The sequence below is a fragment of the Anser anser genome (genome assembly GCF_964211835.1).
Source record: "Anser anser genome assembly, chromosome: 3".
In the NCBI taxonomy this organism is placed as follows: Eukaryota; Metazoa; Chordata; class Aves; order Anseriformes; family Anatidae; genus Anser; species Anser anser.
The window spans coordinates 25,500,523-25,523,548 of NC_139722.1; the positions used below are offsets into that span (position 1 = coordinate 25,500,523).

At 42.9% G+C, this 23,026-nt stretch overlaps 1 protein-coding gene across 2 annotated transcripts in view; it reads left to right on the forward strand.

Annotated features, from left to right (window-relative positions):
- Positions 1–23,026, forward strand: part of LRRC1 (leucine rich repeat containing 1) — a 70,746-nt gene that overhangs the window by 4,849 nt on the left and 42,871 nt on the right. Inside the window, exons 1-2 of one of the 2 annotated variants that reach the window (XM_083829224.1) lie at positions 6,683–6,705; positions 10,279–10,396. In XM_083829224.1, the coding sequence (XP_083685350.1) occupies positions 10,363–10,396 (34 nt within the window). In that variant the 5' untranslated portion in view covers positions 6,683–6,705; positions 10,279–10,362. Of the gene's footprint in view, positions 1–6,682; positions 6,706–10,278; positions 10,397–23,026 lie in introns of those variants that run through there. The other variant, XM_083829223.1, reaches the window with a different exon arrangement.

The following is a 23,026-nucleotide window of genomic DNA, read 5'->3' on the forward strand; positions in this document are numbered from 1 at the left end:
TGCTTTACAAGACAAATTAAAGAGCTGCGCCCTTCGGTCTCAAAAGGAAGGGCTTTGTCTAGGGCCAGTTTTGTAGAGGGTGGCTCTCCTTTAAAAAAAAACAATCCTCATCGGTGTTGGATGCGGGCTATCCTATCTAAGTGCCTTGCAGTGAATCTTTGGTGTGTCTGATTTGATTGGGAAAAAGCATGTGGTCACCAACATGCACAGAGCAACATCAAGATGTAGTCTGTGCTTTTTTCTGGAGCCTGGATCAGTTTTATTTTCCTCGAGTGAAAACTTGGGGGCTAAGCTGTAAGGTGTAGCGTATCATTTGCTACGTGTCAAGAACTACACTTCACTGAAGAACAGGCTTTCTGGCAAATTGCTTTGATGGAAGAAAATAACACATTCTGCATGATGCATTTCGGTAGCTAATCTCATGAAAAGCATCAGGTAAAAATAGGGTGCTTTCAATTCTATAGATCAGTCTGACGTCCATTAAATGTTGTCTCCTACTTCTGTGCATTAGAATTTAAGGGCCAGGACATCTTGTCAGCTTAATTTTGCTGTCTGTGGAATTTGCTGCGTTGTTTTTGTTTTCTTCTTCCCTGTTTTGCAGAAAATTGGAATTTCTTACAAACCTTTGAGTGCAGTATTACAATGTAGCTTTTATCTTAAATCACTAGCAGGTTTTTTTTGCCTTGGTGAGTAGTGGAAATAGCTTGACTCTTGTTTTGCTGCTGTTTTGTCTCGTGACTGCTACGTTGTTTTCCTCAAAGGATAAAGACCACTTTCCTATGAGACTTTGTGCAGATGTTGTTTATGTGAAAACTCCAGTGGGGAAAAAAAAAAAAAAAAAAGAAAAAAAATGTTACGTATGCACTTGGTTTAGTTTAAGAGTCTGCTGAGCTCTTTCTTCTTTTGGAGATTATTTTTATGTAGTGTTCGCAGACGTAATCTGATGGAACTCTGAATCATTGCACTTCTCTGAGCTTACCCGTAAGTGTGTCTGTCGTTTGTGATTTTTTCTTCTCGGTGCTATATGCTAATGCTTCTCCGCAGAGTTCTTTGGCTGATGTGAGACCACGTCCCCAGGAGACCTGGTTAGGCCCTGGCCACCTCCCGTGCCCCAGTTTCCGTGTGAGAGAAACCCAAGCTTAGCACTCAGCTCGGCAGCGGCTGTGCGTCTCTTTATTATGTGTGGTGTTGAAATCCAGGGTGCTGTTATCGTAACAAAATCTTGTGAAGGCTCCCTACGGAAAAAAGGCGCTCTGTTCTTCCCATACCACACCTTGTTTTTTTGAAAATACCCTCTTTTAGACGAAATTTCACTGTTCTACCATAGTTTCTTCCATTATAGGCCTGAAAGACGCTTGGTTGATGGCCAGTAGTCAGCTGTGGAAAGAAATGATACACTAAACCTCTCTTTAGGTTTGTGCTTATGGGTTGTAACTGTCCCTTCTTAAAATGTAAACATCTAGAGCATTTTATTTACTTTTTTCAAATTTATAGATCTCATTGGGATCGTGGAGCTGTGGCGTGATAGCTCCCATGGCTGGAGTGCTGCGATGGATGGATATTGGCTCTGTAAGAAGAGACCGGGAAGACAAGGAGGGGGAGCTGAAGTTTGCATGACAGAGCAGAGGGGATATGTGAGGGATAAATGATGGGCCAGCTGAGAGCAGCCGGGGGTAGCATTGTTGTGGCTGTCTGCTCTAGACTGCCTCATCAGGAAGGAGAAGGCGAAGCCTTCCTCAGATGAGTAGATGAAGAAACCTCGTGTTGGCAGACCCAGGTCCTTGCGGCAGACCCGAACCAGCCTGACATTAGCTGGAAGGACAGTCGTAAGCAACCCAGGAGGTTTCTGGAGTGCACTGGCGATAACTCCTGACACGGGTGGTGGAGGAGTCAAAGAACAGAGGTGCTGTGCTGGGCCTCTGCTTATAACCAAGAAAGGACAGGTCGGGATGTGAAGGTCAGGGGTGCCATGGCTGTAGTGGTCCTGAGATGGTGCAGTTCGGGATCCTGAGAGGAGGGAGCAGAGCAGAAGGCAGGATCTCAACCATGGGCTTCAGGAGAGCATACTTCGGCGTGTTCAGGAATCTGCTTGGGGGAATCTGCGGGAGACTGTTCAGGAGAGCTGGCTGACTTTCATCGATTGCCTCTAATCTCAGGAAAGACCATTCCGATAAGCAGGAAATCAAGCAAAGGTGACAGGAAGTATACAAGGATAAAAAAGAGCTCAATGACATTCAGACACAAAAAAAGAAGCGTAGAGCAGGTTGGAGCATGGACAGGTGACCCAGGGACACTGTATGGGGTTAAAAGCGCCAAAGCCTGTTTGGAGCTGAATGTGGGAAGGGCTGATGGGGGCAAGAAGACAAGCAGGTACCTCAGCAGCAAAAGGAAAAAAATGTGGTCCTGCATTTGAGTGGGGCAAGTGACTTGATGACAGAGGACACTGAAAAAGCTGAGGTACCCAAAGCCTTCTTCATCTTGGTCTCTACTGGTAAGACTGGCCCTTAACAGTCCCAGGTGCCTGAGACAAGTGAGGAAAGTCTGGAATAAGGAAGACTTACTTTTAGGTAAGGATCAGGTTAGAGAACAGTTAAACGATGTGAGCATATACCTGGGACCATGGGACCTGACAGGAGACACCCATGAGTGCTGAGCGAGCTGGGCAATGTCACTGTGAGGCCACTCTTGATTATATTTGAAAGGTTTTGGTGACCAGGAGAAGATCCGCAGAACTGGAAGAAAGCAAATGTTCCCCAGATCTTCCTGTTGAAAATAGGAGTGACTACAGGCTGACCAGCCTCACCTGTGAAGGTGCTGATGAAAATCCTCCTGGAAGGCAATTCCAGCCATGTGAAGGACAAGAAAGTGGTTGGGGGTAGTTAACGTGGATTTATGAAGGAGACATTTTGCTTAACCAACCTGATAGCTTTTTCCAGTGAGATGAGTGGATGAGGGTGAAGCAGTGGATGTTGTTTGTCCTGCCTTTAGCCAGGCCCCTATAAATACAGATAGCTGTGTTGAAGGATCCACATAAGTTTATTATCAGCTAATTGTCTCTTTATTTTTTTCTGCTAGCATCCAGATTCTTCTGTTGTACTGCTTAAGACTTGAAAAAAGTACTGTGCCTTTTGACATGAGATTTGAAAGACTGTGATCAGATGGGAACAGAGTAAAAACTTACTCTGGTGTCCCCCACAAAGTGTGACTTTGCTGTTAACGGCCATGAGGTTGATTGTGGCACATTTTTTGGCAAATTTTATTTGAAATCTGCTTGGTCGAAAGTATTTCCTAACGGCATTTTTATTTGCTTATTTATTTATTAAATTTATTCCTCCCAACATCAGCAGAACTCAGCTGTTACTAGGTGTGATTTTTGACCTCAGCTGGAAGAAAGGAATGAGGTGGTTATGTTTCAGTACTTCCAACTGTTTTTGTCCTGTAAAGGGTGTTTTGTTATAAAAGATTGGTAGAGCCCCCTTCTCCGTGTGACGTACATACAAGGATAAGACAAGGTTTGGGGGCAGAAATTATACAAATGTAGCTCTGAAATAAGTTTTATGATTATACATAGTTATTTTTCTAATTATATCGTTTGGTCTAATAAAAGATGTTACCTCCTGACAACAATCTTGTATACTAGAAAAATGCATGCTACCAATTCATTAGTGAGATTAAATGCTTTTTTTTTTTTCTTCTCTTCAAAGGGCAAGTGCATTTAACTGCAATGAATCCGTGTTTTGTTGTAGCAGATGCTTTCTGGCCTCTCTGAAAGGCAGCGATATTTCCTCCTGTCTTGGTACTCTAATGGCCATGGCATTGCATGCTTGTTAAGCTGTGTTGCCTCTGCTTAATCAACATATAGGAGAAAATAAATCCTTGCCAACTACAAAACAGTAAAACAAAACAGAGGCAACCTGTTCATTGCTTGGTGGAGCAGCATTTTGGTTCTTTTCTGTACAGCAGGAGGAGAAGGTGAGTGGTAACAACCTAGGCTAGCTCCTGGAACCAGCCCATCATTGACTCTAGCTCAGAAAGTGGCAGGCCCTTTGAAAATAGGGGCCAGAAGAGGGGCAGGTAGGTGCTGAATGCCAGCTGCAGCGAGGCAGCTGTTGTCGTCTTTGCTCTCCCTCCTGTAGACCCTTCCTCACCGCACCCCTTCTGCCTGGCTGACCCTTCATGTCGGGCTTTGCAGCGTCACTGGAAGGGGAGATAGCAGTTGTAACATCTGGTTCTGCTTAGGATGGGCTGTGAGCTTTCATTAATCCTTTATTTTGTCATGAAAATTAATCATTTTATTAGTGTTTCTTGGGGATTCCTGCTTGAATGCCTGCCCCTGTGCTTTGTTCCATTATTATTCATGACGGCAGACTTGGTGCTAGGATGCTGCAATACCAAAGTGCAGTTTCAGCAAATTCTACAGGTGTAGCTTGAGTATATGAAAGTCTTTTACCATGCCAAAAACTTGTAGCAATTCAGTTTCTGCCACGAAACACGGGAGGACAGAATGAGAGACCTCAGGTACGTGGAGCAGGCGTACTTTTGCTGTCTTTGTGCTGGCTGCTGAAGGGAGATTCATTGCTCCAGAGAAAATCCAGCAGCTGCTTCCAGAAACGCTCCGAGATAGAGGCATCAACTGCATGGGGACTCTGCTGTTCTGCACTGCTAATTAGTCCCTGTCCTCAGAAATCGTTTCAGTAGCTTGCTTGGTACTTGATTTGAAAATTAGCTCCTGTTTTTCCTGGAGGAGGAAGAGGGATCAGTGTTTGTGAAACCTCTTCGGAGCTGTCCCTGCTCACAGGTGAAAGCAGCTGAGGTGACTGGAGGGATCCTGATCGGATGTTTATAGCAAGCTTTGGTAAAGTCCACACAAGGCTTCACTGGAGCCTGCCAGAAGCTCACTACACCTCATAAATCCAGAAGAGGATCCTGCTCCCTAAGTATTTTGTTGTGCACTTCGTTTGCCTGTGCTTCTCAAGCGCGTTGGTACTGGGGGGGCTGCAGGAGTGGGTTTTGTGGGAAGAGTCCAGGAGCTGCCCCACGTTACTGGCAGCAGTCTCTGGGATGGATTTAAGGTGAGGATGTAGAGGGTTAGTTAGTTAGTTAGGATGTAGTGTTAGTTAAGGTATGGCATCGATGTGTCCTGTTCTCTTGGGACCTGTAGTGCTGAATCACCTCTACGTGTCGTCTTTCAAAGGATCGACTGCAGATGACTTCTTTCGCCAACCCTCCCTAAAGGGTGGTAGAAAAGGAATGAGGAAGATGTTGCCCTTTCCTCCTCGTGCTTGCCCTTCTTGCAAGCACAAGGAATGTGTTTGTATGTGTGCCTGTGCAAGAACTTATACTAAACACGTCCCCGGGAAGCAGTGCGCTAGCATTCAGTGCTGCTTCTGCCCTGGGAGATTTGAACCTTTACCTCCTGGTGTCCTGACCACCCAGCTGCATCTTAGCCTGAAGAAAGGTTGCGTTCCCATGCTCTCTTGCTGAAACCCTAAAATGGTGCAAACAAAGAAGTGGCTTCTAGGGACCAAAAGCAAGTGCTTTTGTAGGTTGGTGATTTGAGACCTCCGGTAAGGTCCTGAATCACCAACTTAGGTTGGATATTAGGAAGAACTTCTTTACTGAAAGGGTTGTTAGGCATTGGAATGGGCTGCCCAGGGAAGTGGTTGAGTCACCATCCCTGGAGGTCTGTAAGAGACATTTAGATGTAGAGCTTAGTGATATGGTTTAGTGGAGGACTTGTTGGTGTTAGGTCAGAGGTTGGACTGGGTGATCTTGGAGGTCTCTTCCAACCTAGATGGTTCTGTGATTCTGTGGAGCGGTGGAGAGAGTCGTACTGGCCATGTCATGAAGTTACCTCATGGGTTTAATGCTGTATCTTGTTTGCTGTTTTGTTAGCTTACCAAAACTGAGATCTTCCTGAAGCAGTACAAAAGAGGTGGAGGAAAGTGATTTCAATTTTAGCTATCTAGGTATTGAAAGAATACAGTTAACTCATCAACAGAGATGAACAAATAAAGCCAAGGCTTTTCCCCTTGATTTTGTTTACAGTGTAGGAGAAGAAAGTGAAGCCTGAAGAAAGATTTGAAGCAGGAATGCAAATAGGCGTTAAACTGCCTTTAAATTACTCTGTGCTACGTTTTAGTCTAAAATGCAGATACGCTTTAACTGGGCATTTACACGTTTGGAAAATGGGTGGAGTAAATAGAGGTGGTGGTTAAAGAATCGGGACCAGGCCATGTACTGTGTCTTGGTAATTTACTTACTCTTTGAATATAATACTGTAGTTACTTAAAAGAGCCTTAAAAACTGAGGCAGCTTGCATATTTTGAAAGTCCTCGTTGGTGTCAAAGGAAACCATGACATAAGAGCAAGTACTTAGAAATTTTTAAGCTTTTCAACAACAGCTCAGCTGTACACGGCAAAAAAGAAAAAAAATAATCTGTCTAGCCTGTGTAAATACAACCCTGGAAATAGAGTTAATTTGCAGTGTTCCTCCTCCTCCTCTCTCTCTTGTTTCTATTTCTGCTGAAGATTAGGCTGTAGATTATGTTAAAGTCTCTAGTTTTTGTTCTCTTTGCTGCTAGTAAACATTTGCCCTTTAAATAGAAACATTTTGCTTGAGACAGCAATCATTTATTTGTGCCACCTGTGCCAAACAGTTTGGAGTTTTGCTTTGCTGTGTCTCCAGCAGTACTGTAGCTGCAGGTAGGTCTGTGTGCCCTGTGCCCTCCTCTGTTTTTAATTTCAGTTTCCGGTTGTTTTCATCTATTTCCATTTTATTTATTTATTTATTTATTGCCAGGAAAGGTGCCGAAGCATTCAGGCAGCATTCTTGGGCATTCATGTTTTTGTTCCAGGAGCGGATCATTCAAAGGAAGCCAACGACATGTGTTGTTTTGGCCACTTTCCCAGGAGAAAATCTTGAGTTTTATCAATCCAACAGGCCTGGCTTAATACTGTTAACTTCAGTTTCTAGCATGGAGAGTGCCAATGGTAATGGTATTTGTAAAAGACCAAAAAAAAGAAAAGTGAAAGTGGGATCACACTTTTTTTTTTTCAATTAGTCACTTGCTCATCTTTTTTTTTTTTTTTTTCCTTCCATTGGCTGATATTTACCCAATTTTGTCAGAATGAAGTTGTTGGGATTTTTGTTTTGTTTTAGTATATGGCTGGGCGGAGACTTGCTTAATTTTCCAGTGGGAGAAGGGCTCTATTCAGGACGTGTGTTCTTAGAAAATCCCCCTAAGAGGAACCTCTATGCATTCTTTGATAGCAAGAAAAGCTTCAATTTAAGGCTGGAAATTGCCTCTAAATAGAAAGTTGTAGGCTTCTTTAGTGCTGATGCTCGTGGAATTATTTGTCTCATGGAGGCCCTGCTAATTAGGCTGGCTGAACCGAGCAGCATTAAGAGTGTTGCCAAGCTACCCGTGGAGCCGTCGGGGCTGCAATCAAACCCTGCTATTACGGCGTGCGGGGTGGATGCTCTCCTGTGACCCGGGTCCAGCTAACCAGCGGCTGTAAGGCGCTTTGCTCCTTGTTGCAGCTTTTCAAGCAGGGGCTGAGCTCTGGCCAGTGCATCACAGGAGGAGCACGTCTCTGCTTGGCGTATGCTGGAGCCGTTAACAAATTTGATCTGTATGTTTCCACTCGCTGATCTCTCTTCTGCATGCTCTTGGTTCTGTTTCTTCCCTGTGGACTTCATGACAGGTAAAACAAGTACAGCAAAAAAAGAGTTACGGCTTGGTTCGCCAGGAGCACTCGAGAGCATTAGCACCATGCCTTGGTAAAGGAAGAACCAAGAACCGTTGCTGAGATGGGATGTACTAGCCATTCAGGAGTGATTAAGTTCTGTAGTTTAAAGGGAAAAAAAAAAAAAACAAAAAAAAAAACAAAGCAAGAAGTTCAAAGAAATGCCATTCACCTAACTGCAGTTTATGATTTTATCTGGCAAATGGTGTCATTCATTAAAAATTGTTATGCAAACTAGAAATAGAGCTCCCAGTTCACGTTTCTTTGAAGTAGTCGGTTACAGAAACAAGAATGCCTTTAAATATTACATAGCTTGTTTGTTGCATGTGTGTGCTTTGCACATCTAGTGACCGTATGCAACCCTGATGCACGGAGAGGTGAGGGCCCGTAAACCTGCCAAGGGATGCCCACCTCCTAATAGCTTTTTGATCACCGTTTTGTCTTCTAATCGCGTTCCTTCCATCTTTTAATTACGTTCCTTCTGTTTTTTCTCACTTGCAACTGTGAAGGATCTCTGGCAGGACAACTGGTGCTTACGGAGAAGGCTGGTATCAGCGCAGCAGCGTTTGTAACTGGTCTGTAGGTCAGCAGCTGCAAAGTGCCTGGGAAAATCTCTGCAGTGAGACACCTTGGCGGTGCTTTTTGCCGAGTATTTATTTTGGCCAGCGCTGGGACGGATTAGGATCTCCTCTGTGGGATGTACTCCTGTATTTTAACAAAAGTATCTTTAAGTGCTTTTCTCAGCTGTTGATGGATTCTTGCTTTTGTCGTATTAACAAGTATTTAGCAAAAGGGGTGCAGTTGTTTTAGAAGATAATACGTTCGTGATAGGAAAATGCAGTTAGGGATCTGGTGAGGACAAAGAAGGATTAAAAAAAAAGAAACAGATTTGTGTCTATTTTAATTGTAACACATTTTTATAGAGCTTAAAATTGCTTACAATTTTACGTTTCATCTTCCACTTAAAATTTTAACGCCGTTATCAGAGCCTTTAATGCTTTCAGAGGAGGAGTGCTGTTCTCAAAATGCCTTTTAATTATCCTGTTCACATCTAGCGCACCTTCTGCTTGCTGAGTGTTTAGAAACTTTTCAGAGCTCTGTCCTTTTTAATCCCTGCAAGGAAGCCATGGTTTTGAAGGAAAACATTAATTTCAATCACGTTCTGTTTTTCTGAGACAAGGAACAAAAATGTGTATTGAAACTGTGCTGGGGTTGCAAAGTCTTATAATTAAAACCTGATTTATGATCTTGGGCATAGGGCACTCAAACTAAGATTGAAAACCTGTACCATAATAACAGATTCAGAAGACTGTCTTTTGCCTTGTATCCTAGTAAGGTGCCTGTCTTACTGCCCCTTGTCAAGGCGATTTAAGGTAGAATTGGCTGATAGTCAGAAAACTCACTTAGAGCACCTTAAAAAAAAAAAAGGCGCTAATTTCCAAGAATGGATTTTAGATGATTAAACAGAAGCTGATACCCAAAACCTGCTAGCATCTTCCTGTTGCCCCAGAAGTTTCCAGAGGGGAAGAGAGCACAAGGGTGCAGGCGTGCACGCGTGCTGCCAGTGGATGGGATGGGCAGGCTCTGAGTGCTGTGTAAAAATGCCTGTGCAGCCCAGAGGCCCCAAACCCTCAAAATACGAGGAGTCCAGCCAGTCGTGGTCAAGACTATGTGTGTGTAACAGCACTGGGTGCTGCCCAAATCCCCACTGCTTGCAGTCACGCTCAGCCAAGTGCCTAGCTTGAAGAGAGGAAGGCTGTGGTGAGGTGAGGGCCCTCAGCCTGTCCGAGGGACGCCTACATCTTCGTAGCTTTTTAAAGCCCATTTTGCTTTTCAGCCACCAGCTGCTCCTAGCACCTGATCCGTGCCCTGTAAAGGTTGACCCGAGGAGCAGTGCCTGCTCCTGGGCGGCTGCCTGGCACTGAAGATGCCACTTGCATGCTTTGGCTCCTCCTCATGCTGGAGAGACTTGAAATCAGGTGCATCACACACAACTTTCATTAGTCCTTCTGAAACTGGGCCGGTCTGCAGACAGGAACATGGGATTTATGAGGCTGGAAGGAAAGTATTCCTGGGGGAGGCCAGCTCTGTAACCTAGTTGGTTATTGTGCTCGCCTGCTTAGACCTTGGCAGCCCCTCTGTGTGGGTTTTCTGGATCATCCTGTAGAGTGTCTGTGTGCATTAACTTCCCGGTGACCCCGGTGTGTAATTAGGATGCTTTCAATTACCCTGATGGGTAACTTCACCCCGTTAATGATGTTGAAGCAGGCACTCTGGATTTCACTAGTGTCTGTCTGCTGTGATCTTCAATAGCTGGCTTTACAGATACAGTGTTTGCATGTAGAAAATAAAACAAAATGTTCCTTCTGATGCGGTTCTGAAAGAGGTCTGCATAACTGATTTTGAGCAATAACTTCAGCTCAAATTCTGTAAACAGCTTCCAGTTTAACTTATACATCGTGCTGTTGTTTATCAGGTTTGTGTGTGAGTTTTATGAATATCTTCTGACATGGTATTTTTTTCTTTCAGCCTTTCTTCCAACTTGTGAAGTTACGGAAACTTGGACTTAGTGATAATGAAATCCAGCGACTTCCTCCAGAAATAGCAAACTTCATGCAGCTGGTGGAACTTGATTTATCTCGAAATGGTAAGTTACAAAGTTAAGTTGTTTGATTTTTATACTGTCACATGATGTGATCTACAAAGCTGGATTAGTAGGGTTTTTCTGTCTCTGAAGCTGCTATCTACGTCCTGCAGAATGCTCTTCTGTGTAATGCATGGATTTGCCTGTAGTTCAAGATGGGAAGGAGGGAATGAGCAGAGGAGAGGCAGTGGTAGAAATACAGTAAAAAGATAATGCTTAACTGTAGTTTTGCTTTTCTGAGAGTTTGCCTTATTTTCCAATTTAAGGAATGCTTTAAACCCTATTTTTATGTGTATCTGTCACTATGTTTAACCTCTTTTTTCTTAAATTCTAGGCATTTGGAGAGCTCAGGGAAAGAAATTTTCCCTGAGCTCTCCAAATGCCTAGAATTTAAGAAAAAGAGGTTGAAAGAATAAAGCTCCTGTCTGCCCAAAAAAAGGGTGCCTCTAGGTTAGAAGTTGAGTTCTGTATTTCTGCTGTCCTCTTTACCTGTGATTAGCAAGAGGCAGAGCGCTTGTATTTCTAGTTTTGCTTCTGGAAGAAAAATCAATCTTATCACTTGCAGAGAGAAATTCAGAAAAGGATGCTGGGAGAAACTGTATTTTAAAATCTGTTGTTGTTGGAAACCATGTGGATTTACCACTCTATTGTAAAGTTTGCTGCTGCTCTTATAGTGTCTTAAGCCGTGATGGAATGAAATCAGCTTGGGTTTTGACCTCCTCCCCCCCTTTATCTTTTTGGTGACCTGGTGAACTTAGCCGTTCCGAAAGAAGTTCGGGCCTGGTGGGTCACCTTTAGGCAGCCTTATGACCCAGTGGTCTAGAAAAGGCGAATCAGTGTTACCGAATTAGAGCAACTGTCAGCTATTTCTGCCTCCGTACATTCAGTGGGTATGCACAGAATGCTCTCTGAGGTGTGACGGATGGGGAGGGAGAGACCAAGGCTGTGCAGCCTTGTAAATAAGTGAGGGATGTAACTGAATATTAGGAGAAAAAATAATGCATTGGGAAGCCTTTTCTTGTGACAGTTCAACATCACGTTGACTCTGTGCTGCCAAAGAATATTCAGTGGTCACCTCCCCTTCCTGTAACTATTGGAATTTTGCATCTTTCCTTTGTATTTGTTTGGTGCTTCTAATGCAATCTGGTAATCTGATGAAGCATAATGAGACTCTAGGCAGTGTCTAAAAAAAAAACCTGTGAACCATATAATGTTATGCACATTTGCAAACCTCATAAAAGAAGAAAACTGGAAAGAAATCACCTAAGAAACAGAAGAGACACATTAGTTAAAATATTTTAGAAATACATGAGAATTAACTGACGCAGTATTTTGGCTACTGGGTTTGGCTGAGATGGGTGCTGTCTATGACAGATCTTATAAAAGGAAATACTGTGTTGGCTTAGTAACTCTTTTTGCAAATGAATAACTAGCTGCAAAAGAGCTGATGGATCAGAGCCATGTGAACTATTGTCAGCCTGACTTGAAAGTTGGCTTGAGAGCTGAACTGTAACAAGAACAGATGGTGTGAACATTTATGGTTGGGTAGATGCATGTGTCATTAGAAGTTACTGCACGAGGAAGTGTTTTCTAAAGTGATGTGTTGGGCTAATGCAGGTTGCAGGAAGCAAATTCTTTGCGATGTCCAAAGTCCAATGTTAATCATGCATTTATTGCGTTGCTTATTCTTCTCCGTGGTTCATTACAGAAGGTGACTGATACTGCTGTCCTGTGCTTAATCACGTTGCAGATACTACACGACTCAAACTGAAAACAAAACGCCCCGTGAGGTGATACAGGGGTCCGCTGCAGAAGAAGGCTGATGTTACTTTCCACTGTTTAGTCTTTTTTTGGTTGTCTCACAACTCCTTTGGCTCTCCAAATTAAAAGGCAAAACACACACCATATGTGATGCTGCAGGGGAAAATTCTCACATGAGATTTTGGCTATTATAATATTTTTGTTTCTTAGCTTTGTATTTAGAACCCAACTTCCAATATGTTAGATTCGCAACCTGCCAAAGATTTCTCCTGTTCCCTGGTTTGCACTTCATCAGTTTCTGTTTTTCTAATTAAAAAACTATTTAGGGAAAAAAATGAGAACTCTTTGTATTCCTTTCAGGCACGGAAAAACAGCCCAGCTTTTCAAAATTCAGTATGCGGCATGAATAGGAAAGCGTGATGGTGACATCTGAACTTGGGAAATAAGAGATCATTGTTCTGTGTTTTTTGTTGTTTTAGCTGTCTGGTTCGCTGTACTAATTGCTTTCAGTTCTGGCCATTCTGTTTCCTCAAGAGCTTAAAAATGCAAATATAAATTCATTTAGTGATCTGTGTGAGGAGTAGCCCTCTATATTTTAACCTCTCATCAAAGGAGGAGGACGAAAGGCTTTTGAATAAACAAAGTGCTTCCATTTCCCTCTTAGTAAAATAGTAACATGCCCTCCTTTCTCATTGCCTTCTAATCCTTTGGTCTGCGTGTGATCTCGGAAGCTGCGTGAGCTGGTGCGTATGTCGGATGGCTGAACTTTGGGATGCTTCCAGCCGTGGCCTGCTGTGTTCTGTGCAGTGGTGAGGAGCTGTGTCTGGAGGTGGGTCGATTCCCCTCCAGCGGGATCCCTGCTGACCCTTCGGGGCCAGCTCTGGACGCCCGTGCAGTGCAGCATTACATTCTCTAAGTGTAGCTCTAGATCATGGGCCCTCAGTAAAAATGAACGGGGAGCTGGTGTTGTTTAGCCTCGAGAAGAGGAGGCTCAGGGGAGACCTCATCGCTGTCTATAGGTACCTTAAAGGAGGCTGTAGAGAGGTGGGGTTGGTCTATTCTCCCATGTGCCTGGTGACAGGACGAGGGGGAATGGGCTAAAGTTATGCCAGGGGAGGTTTAGGTTGGATGTTAGGAAGAACTTCTTTACCGAAAGGGTTGTTAGGCATTGGAATGGGCTGCCCAGGGAGGTGGTTGAGTCACCATCCCTGGAGGTCTTTAAAAGACGTTTAGATGTAGCCCTTAGTGATATGGTTTAGTGGAGGACTTGTTAGTGTTAGGGCTGAGGTTGGACTAGATGATCTTGGAGGTCTCTTCCAACCTAGACGATTCTGTGATTCTGTGAACTCTTGGAGTGTGGCTTTCTTAGATTCCCAGATGTTTTAAAATGCCCAAGACACGTTCATGTGTGGTAAGAATGTGCTACAGCTAATCTTTTAAGCAGTTTTTGGTTAATGAGTGAATATAGGACTACAAAACTCCTTCAAAATAAAACTTGAGAATCTTCAGCAGGTGTAAACTTGATGTTCTGTTGTTGTGGGGTGGTGTACATGACGGAGGTCTGGTGACAATAAGGCGAGACAGCAGAGTGCAGAAGGAAGAGGGTTTGGAGAAGGCTAGGAGCTGTGTGATCTTAAACTTTTCCTTGATTGATGCTATTTCTTACTCCTCTGTGAGGATGTGTTCATGTAGGTTTCATAGGAAGCATCCCCACCATGCTTTTCTAGTCCGGATGAGGCTGGTATTTGAGCAAAGGCTGAATGGGTGAATCGAAGATGGGAATATCGGAGGGCAGAGGAAGGCTGTGCTAAATGAACATCACAGCGAGGGTGAACACTTTGAAGGTTATTTGGCATGCACTTCATCTCTGCCCCTAGGTCTCAGGTTGTTCAAAAAGCTGATGTACCGGGTCTGAAGCTGAGGAAAGCTGACTTACGGGATTTGACAGCGGATGCTGGAGCTTTTGGGTTGCTGGCAGAGTGTGTCTGAGACTAGGAGTGTTCCCTGTAGCATCTTCTGAGGCACGGGACTCTGCTGCTCAACTGCTGTGTGTCTGAGGTGTCTGCTGGTTCCCTCAGCCTCCTCACAGTTAGGTAAATCCCATCCAGGATTCTCACCTCGCTGGTGAACTTGGGGTTGCTGAAGCAAACGTACGTAGTTTGGGCAGGGCTCCTGTGCTTTGCATCGAGTTTCAGAGCAAGTCTTTGCTCTGCGTGGTACAGGAGAGATCCTGCTCTAGGCAGAATAAGAAATGTGCGTGTGCTGTTTTCCCACAGCACTCAGGACAAGCTCTCAGTCTCTGAAGACCCTGTGATTGAGAAAAGTACAATCCCGAGGAAGAAAGATGCTATGAAAGTTCTGCAGCTTTTCCTTGGAGCCTCAGCAGGCGCTGCGCTTGAGCTTCCCTCACTCCAGCGCTTTTTTGAAATCCCTTGGAAGTGCAGCAGGCTGCTTGCTGCCCATGCTGTTCCTCCCGCAGAGGTTTCCTGCAGCGGCTCCCCACCCCCCTTTTCTGCAAAATCCCCCGCAGAATCCCTTGGGGGCTAAATTCGTAGAGCTTAGGGCCCTGCCATCCCAGATTCATTAAAATGTTAATGGCTTTTCTTGTTTTGTAGCTTCTTCCAGACAGGAGGGGTGCAGCACGAAGTTTCTGTAGTTAACGTAATGCATGCTGATATTTGGGATTATGCACGCCGTGTATGTGTGCTGTACTGTTGCAGACATGGTGCATTCCTTTTTATTGTCCCTCTTCTACAAGAATGTGTTTTTATTTGTTTGCCTTTGATAAGTATTAAATCCCCTAGATTCCACGGATATGTTGTTGTCATGTTGAATATTCCTTAAAACGCCCCACAGGTGTTAACTTATTTGTAGTATTTTTGTCTGAAGGAAGTTCCTACCCCGCATACTTTCTCTTAGTAATTTACGTAGTGTGGAGTTTGGGATTATTATTATTTTTTTTCTTCTTAAAACCTTTGTAGTGGGTTTTTGCTGGTTCTGCTTCTGACTGGTCTCCGTGGAGCTGTGATCGGTTACGTGGTGAACCGAGGAGTGATAGGTTTGCTGTGGCAGCTACTAAAGAAATCTGCGTGGGCAGGCCTTGTCAAGCCATGTTTGACTCAGCATGGTGCTTGGTACCAGAATCTCAAAATGGTTCTTTGCTTTGATATCACTTAATAATATTTCAGTTCAATGTGAGTGCTTGGATATGCACTGTAGAGACAGACTCTGGCTATATATTAGTTACTACCCATTTCTGCAGTTTCTGGTTAAACTGAGCTCATGACTCCAGAGAGTACAGTTGTTTTGGATACAAGTGTCATGAAATCAGGATCTGCATTCCAAAAATCCTGTCTCAACACAGTTGCCACATTATGGCAAATATGCTACCGTTTCTGTGCAAATAATTGCATGTTTCACAAACGATAAATATGTTGCTTCAGGATTACCCTAGGAGTAGAAATGGCTCCTCAGAAGCATCTAAATAGTAGTAACACTGTGGTGTAAGGAGAGAGCTACTGCTGCTGAACGCTGACAGTCTGACCAGTGCCCAACATCCCTCAGATCAACTTCTGGCAGCTGCAAGCCATTGTCCCAAATGCAGTGAGCCTTATTTTACGTTTTCCTCCTTCCAAAACGCATTACATTTGTAGACTTGGACATTTTTAGTTGATACTGTCGTCAGTTATTATTGTAGTTTCAGAAATCAAGAGCAGCAGTATTTAAACTCCATTTTCAGTTGCAAGCAGTTTGATATTACTGCTTTGTATTCGAAAAGTTTATTCTTTTCAGTTGCTTTACAGTCTAATTAAAAGTCCGTTTGCAGGTCTTAGTCATCCTCGGAACACCACATTCATTGCATGCTGCATGATATGTACGTTTATTCAAAGAAGTATTTTAAAGCTTCCTTAGGGTGCTTCTGGAGCACAGGTAGCTGATGTACAGAGTGTCAGTTAATGCAGCAGGAGAGTGGTGTGTAATCCGTGCTTCACTTTCTCTCAGTGTCATCTCACTCACTTGTATTGCAGCATGCACACCCATGCTTTCCCTTTTAATTCAGCTGTCTGCTATCGAATATATACCTGTCATCCCTTCTCTAGAATTATCTTCCTTCTGCTCGTAAAATGGGTAAGTATCCCCACAAAAAAAGCAAGATAACCAGTGTTTTCAGACTAGAGGTACTGACTGAGAGGAAAGGGCTTGAACGCTTGTTTCAGTACAGCCTGGGCTGGTGACCAGGCCATTTAACAGTGAGAACATAAGCTAATTAGGCAGAAGCACTCTAAGGCTTCTGATCCTGTCCTGCAGTTCCACTCAGGCTACGCTCCCTCATCTACCAGCTGCTGCCTTTTGACCTCTGGTCTAACCTCAGATTTCTCTCTGTCTGCCTGTGCTGCGCTTCTCCAGCATCTGAACGAGACCTCCTCCATGAAGCCACCTCCCTCTCGGGCTGGCACCAGCTGCCCCATCACAAATGTGCTGGTACAATGCTGGCAGTAAATGGTAAAACCCAGACTGCTGGGAAGTACATTTAAATTGACACTTGCTTGGTGGATGAGAAAGAAAAAGAAGGAAACAAGATGTGTGGTGAGGCAGTAGAGTTTGCAAATGGATATTTTTTTTGTTAAAATAAGTGGCTGCTAGATTTGGTAGGCTTCTTTTTCACCTTCAGAGCTGCTCTCTGTTCAGGTGAACACTTAAAGACTTGCTCTCCACTTCCTGCCGTAGATGATTCTTACCTGATACAAGAAAGTATCCTATGAATGCTCTCACTGTAACACTCATTGTGAACACCTGAAAACCAAGGGATATCCCATCAGAGACTATTGTTGCTTGTGTAGTGGCAAAACACTACTGCAGGTGACGAAAAACCTTAGCCTACGTCAGGCTAGTGACTTATATTTGTGTGTGTGCTAAGGAAGGTAAGGCTCCCTTGTTGCAGACTAGCAGAAAACAGAATTTTTCACTCTTTCAAGTGGTTGCTTGCTGGCAGTTGTGTGCGTGTTAATACTAATTTCTAGTGACATATTTTCTTGTATTATCTCCCACACCTCTCTTGAAGTTAGTTTAAAGATACTGTTTAAAACACAGTATCATCTTCATGTTTTAAATGTGAAATTTAGGGATCGATACACAAAGAAGAGTACTAGGGAAGAAAAACGTCTACTGCAAACTGCTTTCAGATGTGGAGCACTGCTGAACCCCATAGACGTGTAGAAATTCTTGCTCACTTTGAAGAAGTGATGTGCAAGTTGGAATTTGTGAATCTCTGTCGCTAAAATTGAGATGAATGTGATGCCTGTAAGTTGCAGGAGGAGGAGGTGAGCTTTGCAAGGTGAGAGAGACAAGACCCTACCTAGTCAGTGAAGAAAGCCTGTCAGGGAAGGGGAAAGAAAAGAAACAGCAAGTGCTGTCTGATTGGGAAAGAAGATAAGTGAAATCTCATGATAGAATGATCTAATTAGGGAAGTTTAGAAGGTGTTATTTCTAAATGGATTACAGAAAAGTAGATTTTTTCCAACACAGTGATTTTTCTGTCATGGCATATTCTGCCAGATTTAGCTGTTTTTCTAGGGGAACCATGCTGAAGTACATGTGTACATATCTAGCAATTTTCATCCCAGTACTTGACTTGATCCAAATTCAAGAGAAGGCTGTGGATGACTTTGAAGTTTTTTATATTTATTTACTTATTTATTTATTTATTTTTTGAAATCAGCAGGAAAGAGTTAGAAACAGAAACCTTTGGTCAAGCATTAAACATCAGTTCATATGGGAGTGACGTAAACTAAATACTTCAATATTCTTTGTCATTTTTATGATCTGTAATCTAGATTACAATCTGCAAACAGGCTTTGCTAGCTCTTTTTTTCCAGTGTTACGTGGAGTTTTTTTAAGGAAGGTTAGATGTGATGACCATAAAGTTACTGAAGAATTGATCCAATAAACGTGCAACTTTGCTGTTGCAATGCTTACGCAGTATCTGTCATCCACAGCTTCATAGGTAGAATGCTATTTTTTTTCTTTTGCTAAGTATTTAATTCTTGCTAGCCATGAAGTCCAAGACAGAAATCTTCATAAAAATGCATCCTAGCCTTGTTTAACTCTCTCTCTTTTTGGTTAAGTGCTACTGAAAGATAGAAGGCCCAAATTCCTTGCTGAACTCTGGCTGTTCCACTTAATTCACCTGGACCTGCTGTTTCCCTGTGCTCTAATCTTTGAGCTTTCTCCCTGGCCCTTTTCCTTATGTTTATAATTAGCAGCTCGTGATCCTATGTTTGTGCTTGTTTCTGCAGTTGAGAAGGACGGGCTGTTGATTTACCACAGGCTAGCTATTCAAAAAACAGCTCACTTTTAAGTCTTTACACAGTTGTTTCTTAAGTAACATGCCTACTATCTATGTATCTGTAAAATGGTCTTTTGTGAACATTTTTTTTTTTCCTGCTCCACTCCTCCCTTGAAAAAGGGAAGTGTACAGAAACCAGGAGGAGGAGGAGGAAGGGGTATACTTACCTCACTTCAGTTTCTTGTTAATTATACGGTAAGGGATTTGGTTGAGAAAACCCAACCTGAACCTGTTTGTGTATTTTCTGTAAAGCTGTGAAGGCGGCTCTTAAAAGAGCAATCTGTTCTTTGTGTATCCTCCGCCTTAGAGTTTGAAGAGGAAAATGTTACAAGCTGTACAAGAGCCACTTAATCATAATAGTCTTTGCAAGAACAACGACTCCTGTCACATTTTGTCCCAGAAATTGTAACACTTTAGGTAAAGAGGTTGATTACTTCAGCCTTCGGGGCTAGCAGCAAAACCTTCTGGCTTTCGGAACAGAAAACAAGGAGAAAGCCTGACACATCATGGTGCATGCCATGATCTCAGAGTGGAAGTAGAGGGGGCATTAACCCTCCTCCAGCCCCCTGAGGAAGCAGACCCCCTGGGAGCCACAGGTCACTGCCCTGCGAGAGGTGGGGGACGCGATGGTGACCTCTGTGAGGTACCAACCTCCTCAGCTGGGCTCTGCGGCTGAAGAGCCCTTTGCAAAGACAAATAAATACTTGCAGCACAAATTCCTTCTTGCAAGGCATTTCACTAAGTGGATAGTTTCCTCCTCAGTTCAGAAGGTGGAGGAGGTGGTGAGCGGGAAGGGAGGACTTCTATGAGGGCAAGCTTCAGCCCACTCAAGCCAGGCTTCTCCGAGTGCCTCTGTGCCATGGATGGCAGCAGGGACCCCCTGGAAATGACAGGAGAGCCTCGAGACTCCTGAATCCCTCAAGCACCGTAGTGCTTCATGATTTAATGGGCTAGCTGGACCTTTAATGTGTGCATGTAACATATGCATATTATACGACACTATAGTATATACTCAAGAGGAGGCAGGGGGAAAATTCTTCCATGTATCAAACTGGTTGGATGTGGTCTGGTTATCTGTCCCCTGAGGGATAGTGCTGCGTTGGTTCATGGTCTGGAGTGGCCTTACTGGGCAAAAAATTGGCATAAACTCTTCAATACAGTAATGATTTAGCAATCACTAAGCGTTATGCAGGGTATGTAAGGTAGTGTGGGCCTTCTGTTCTGACAGCCTAGGCCAGTCTGTGGGGTTCCCTTTGCTGGGGGGCGTGCAGCACTCCTGGCAGGGCGCCATGCCAGGCTGCGGCCTAGGTACCAGGTATCAGAAATTATGTTCTCTGTTACAGAATATGTAAAGAATGCTGGACATGTAGGCTTTTGGTAGAGAAAAGAATATATATTTTGAAATTTTATAGAAAAGTGCTGTAAAAATGCTCCATATGAAAGGTTTTATCAGTTTAAAATGAAGGCTGCCTCCCCCTCACCTTCGCAGTCGTCAGAGGAAGGGAAGAGAGGGAAAGGGGATTGAGGCATGTTACTGTTGTAAAAATCTTCATCATATATAGATTAGCACCAAACATAAGGATATTCGGAAATAATTTTCTCATTCAGGCAGTACAGAATTCCCTACTATCAGACTTGATTCTTAAGTCATGTGTACGGTGCTTGAAAGATCATTACCTGATACCACAAGTTCTTGTGCAAACTAGAATGATAAATATCTGAAGAGGTATCTTGAGCAGAAATATGTGTGTGTGTATATATGTATACACCCTCTTATGTACACGACTGCCAAGCTTGATTTTTTTTTCATCTGCTTTGCTGGCATGACTTTTTGCTGCCACTGTATTTGTATTGTCATACGTCACAGGGCTTATGCTTGGTTTATAGCTTTATTATTAGCAATGCTGCACAATCTGTATGCCAGAACATCTGGGGCATCCTGTAAATGTGGAGCATTCACCAGTATGTGGTATTAGAAGAATCCTAGATATTTAAGTAGGATTTGAGTTGGTTATCCAGCAGTGGCAAGAACAGCATTCAACCTTATTGCTGCTAATATTGGCAGAGATGTGTGTGATAATGTCTGTAGCAAAATCTAGTAGTAAACAGTAATGGCAAAAGCTGCTTAATCCATCAAGAGACAGAAGGACTTCTTTACGTATTTTAATATCCTGTGTTGCATTTCAGTTGATTATGCCAATGCTTCTATTATGGACGATCATCTCCTTTGCTATAACAATCACCCCAGAATTTTTGTCATATACTAAACTGCTCCTTGCCTTTCTTCTTCTGAGGTCATTTATTCAAAACAATGCTATAGTTGTCTTCCCATGTAGTGATACTGTCATAACTCGGTTGTGTTTTGCCTGATAAATTTCTGTAATCTTCATTTTTCAACCATGTTTTACTTACTAAAAGTATAATGAAACTCAGCTCAAAGAGAGGCACTGAATTTTTGTCTGTCCTTTGTCTGTTAGGTAGAGGAGAAAAAAGAATAATGAAGGTATCGTGGTGGTGGTGGTGGGGGATTTCCCTTTTTTCTTGTATCTATTACACTTTCTTATTGAAGATTTCTGCTCTTGTAATGATTTCATAGTCTGGAATAAATAGACTGGGAAAGCACACTTTACTTTCAAAACAGATTTTGTCATTTGCAAACACATACAAGCTACAGTGTCCATGCTGCTTTTTTGCAAGTAGTATCATATGCTGGAGTAATTTTTACTTAGCTCAGATACTTAACTGTTATTGTAGATAATACCCAAGCCTTGTAAAACAAGGAGGGTATAAAAATAGTTTGGTTTGAGAATGTATTTTGTTGTTGTTTTTTCTTTTCCCTGTAGCCCATTATATAGTAGTAGAAAAGAAATTATTTACAGTATGACAATGAAACCACATATTGGTAGAGGAAGTCAGTAGTGTGATTAGTTTCAGAAACTGTGTCATCATCAAAAATTTAAGTTTATATTCTGCTTTATATGTTTTGTGTGTGTGTATATATATATGTATTTTCAAAACAAATTCAAATAATTACTTGAGCTTTTTTTTGGGTTGTTTTTTGTTTAATCCAGGGGAAGGATTCACACAGCAAGTGTGCATCTATATCTGAAAGGTGTGTTTCTGTGTGCATATATGCATGTATAAAAGTTGTGGACACTGGCTTGGTTGCAAAGACACAAGTTATTTAGAGTCCTGTGAAGCTTCAAAATAGCAATGTCCATTTCAGGACTCATAAGGCAGTGACAAATATTACATGGGTTCTTGTAGTTCAATACAAAGAACTGCTCTGAACTAGTTAAGGCTGATGTTAGTTAAGGCTAATGTTAAGTATAATTTTGATGTGGGGAGGGGGAGAGGGTAAGAAGAGAGAGAAAGATATTAAAAAACAGGAGAAGTGAGCCACTGCTTTTCTGTTAATTTCCAGCTATTTTATCCAGAGGAGGATGGTAGGAAGAATAAATAGACAGTGAATGACAAATTTCTGTACTTAGTGCTGATAAACAGGGCTCTCAGTATCGGTGTTTCGCACTGCTGCAATGCAGGTAGAGGTTCCAATGTCTGTTGAGTGTATGTAGGACCTTTGTCGTCAATAATCCATTAGCGTAAATTCAGTCTTATACAGACAGTGCTCGCATCGAGGATTGGAATGAATAAAACCTTTGCTGTCTGTGTCTGTAAGTGCAATTTTGATTTTGTTTTGATTTCATGTATCGCATATAGGGAAGGGGAAAGTTTCCAGGTCTGTGTACTGTTTGAGTACCTTTAGAGCACCCTTTTAAAAGTGAATGCTTTTTACATGAGCGTGTGGGTGGTGTTTTTTTTTTGGTGTTCTTTTTATTTATTTATTTATTCTTAAAAAATAAAATCACTTGCCATCTGCTTTGCCAGACAGAGCACCGTCCCTGCAATGACTTCAGTGCTTTTACTTTATGGAGTATTAGTGGCATGCAAATAGTTTTAAATATTTCATGTGTTGCAACAGTTTATCACTTTATCACAGAATTTATCGCACGCTCATCATTTAATCTGGCAATGTTAATGTGGGTTTATTTTTTTTTTTTCTCCTTATGGTTATTTAGAAGTCAATATTCGTAGCTGTTTAGTCCTTTCCTATGGTAGGGACAAAGTGTGAGCTTTTGACTCAGAAGAAAGGTCAGCAGAGATGGGTGTGCTTGTGGCACTTTGACACAGGCTGCTCATTCCAGGTGTCCCTCCTTTGCATTCAGCAGCTCTTGTGGCTCCTCCTGAAGTAGGTTTGTGGTTGCTTCCAAAGTTCTTGGTGAAGAATCTGCTCACCGACTGTGTCACTGAAATGTATTCTGGCTGGGCACAGATTAGCGAAACCCATGAAGTTTGAGGAGCCTGACCACGAGGCTTGCTTCCTCCTCTGCCTGATGTCCCCTGTACAGGTGTCTGAGTCATGACACCACAGCTCCCGGCCCGTTTTTGCAGGCTCCTTCATGGCCCTTTGGCAGGACAGATTTGTCTTTTTGTGAGGCGAACCGCTACAGAGGAGCAATCTCTTC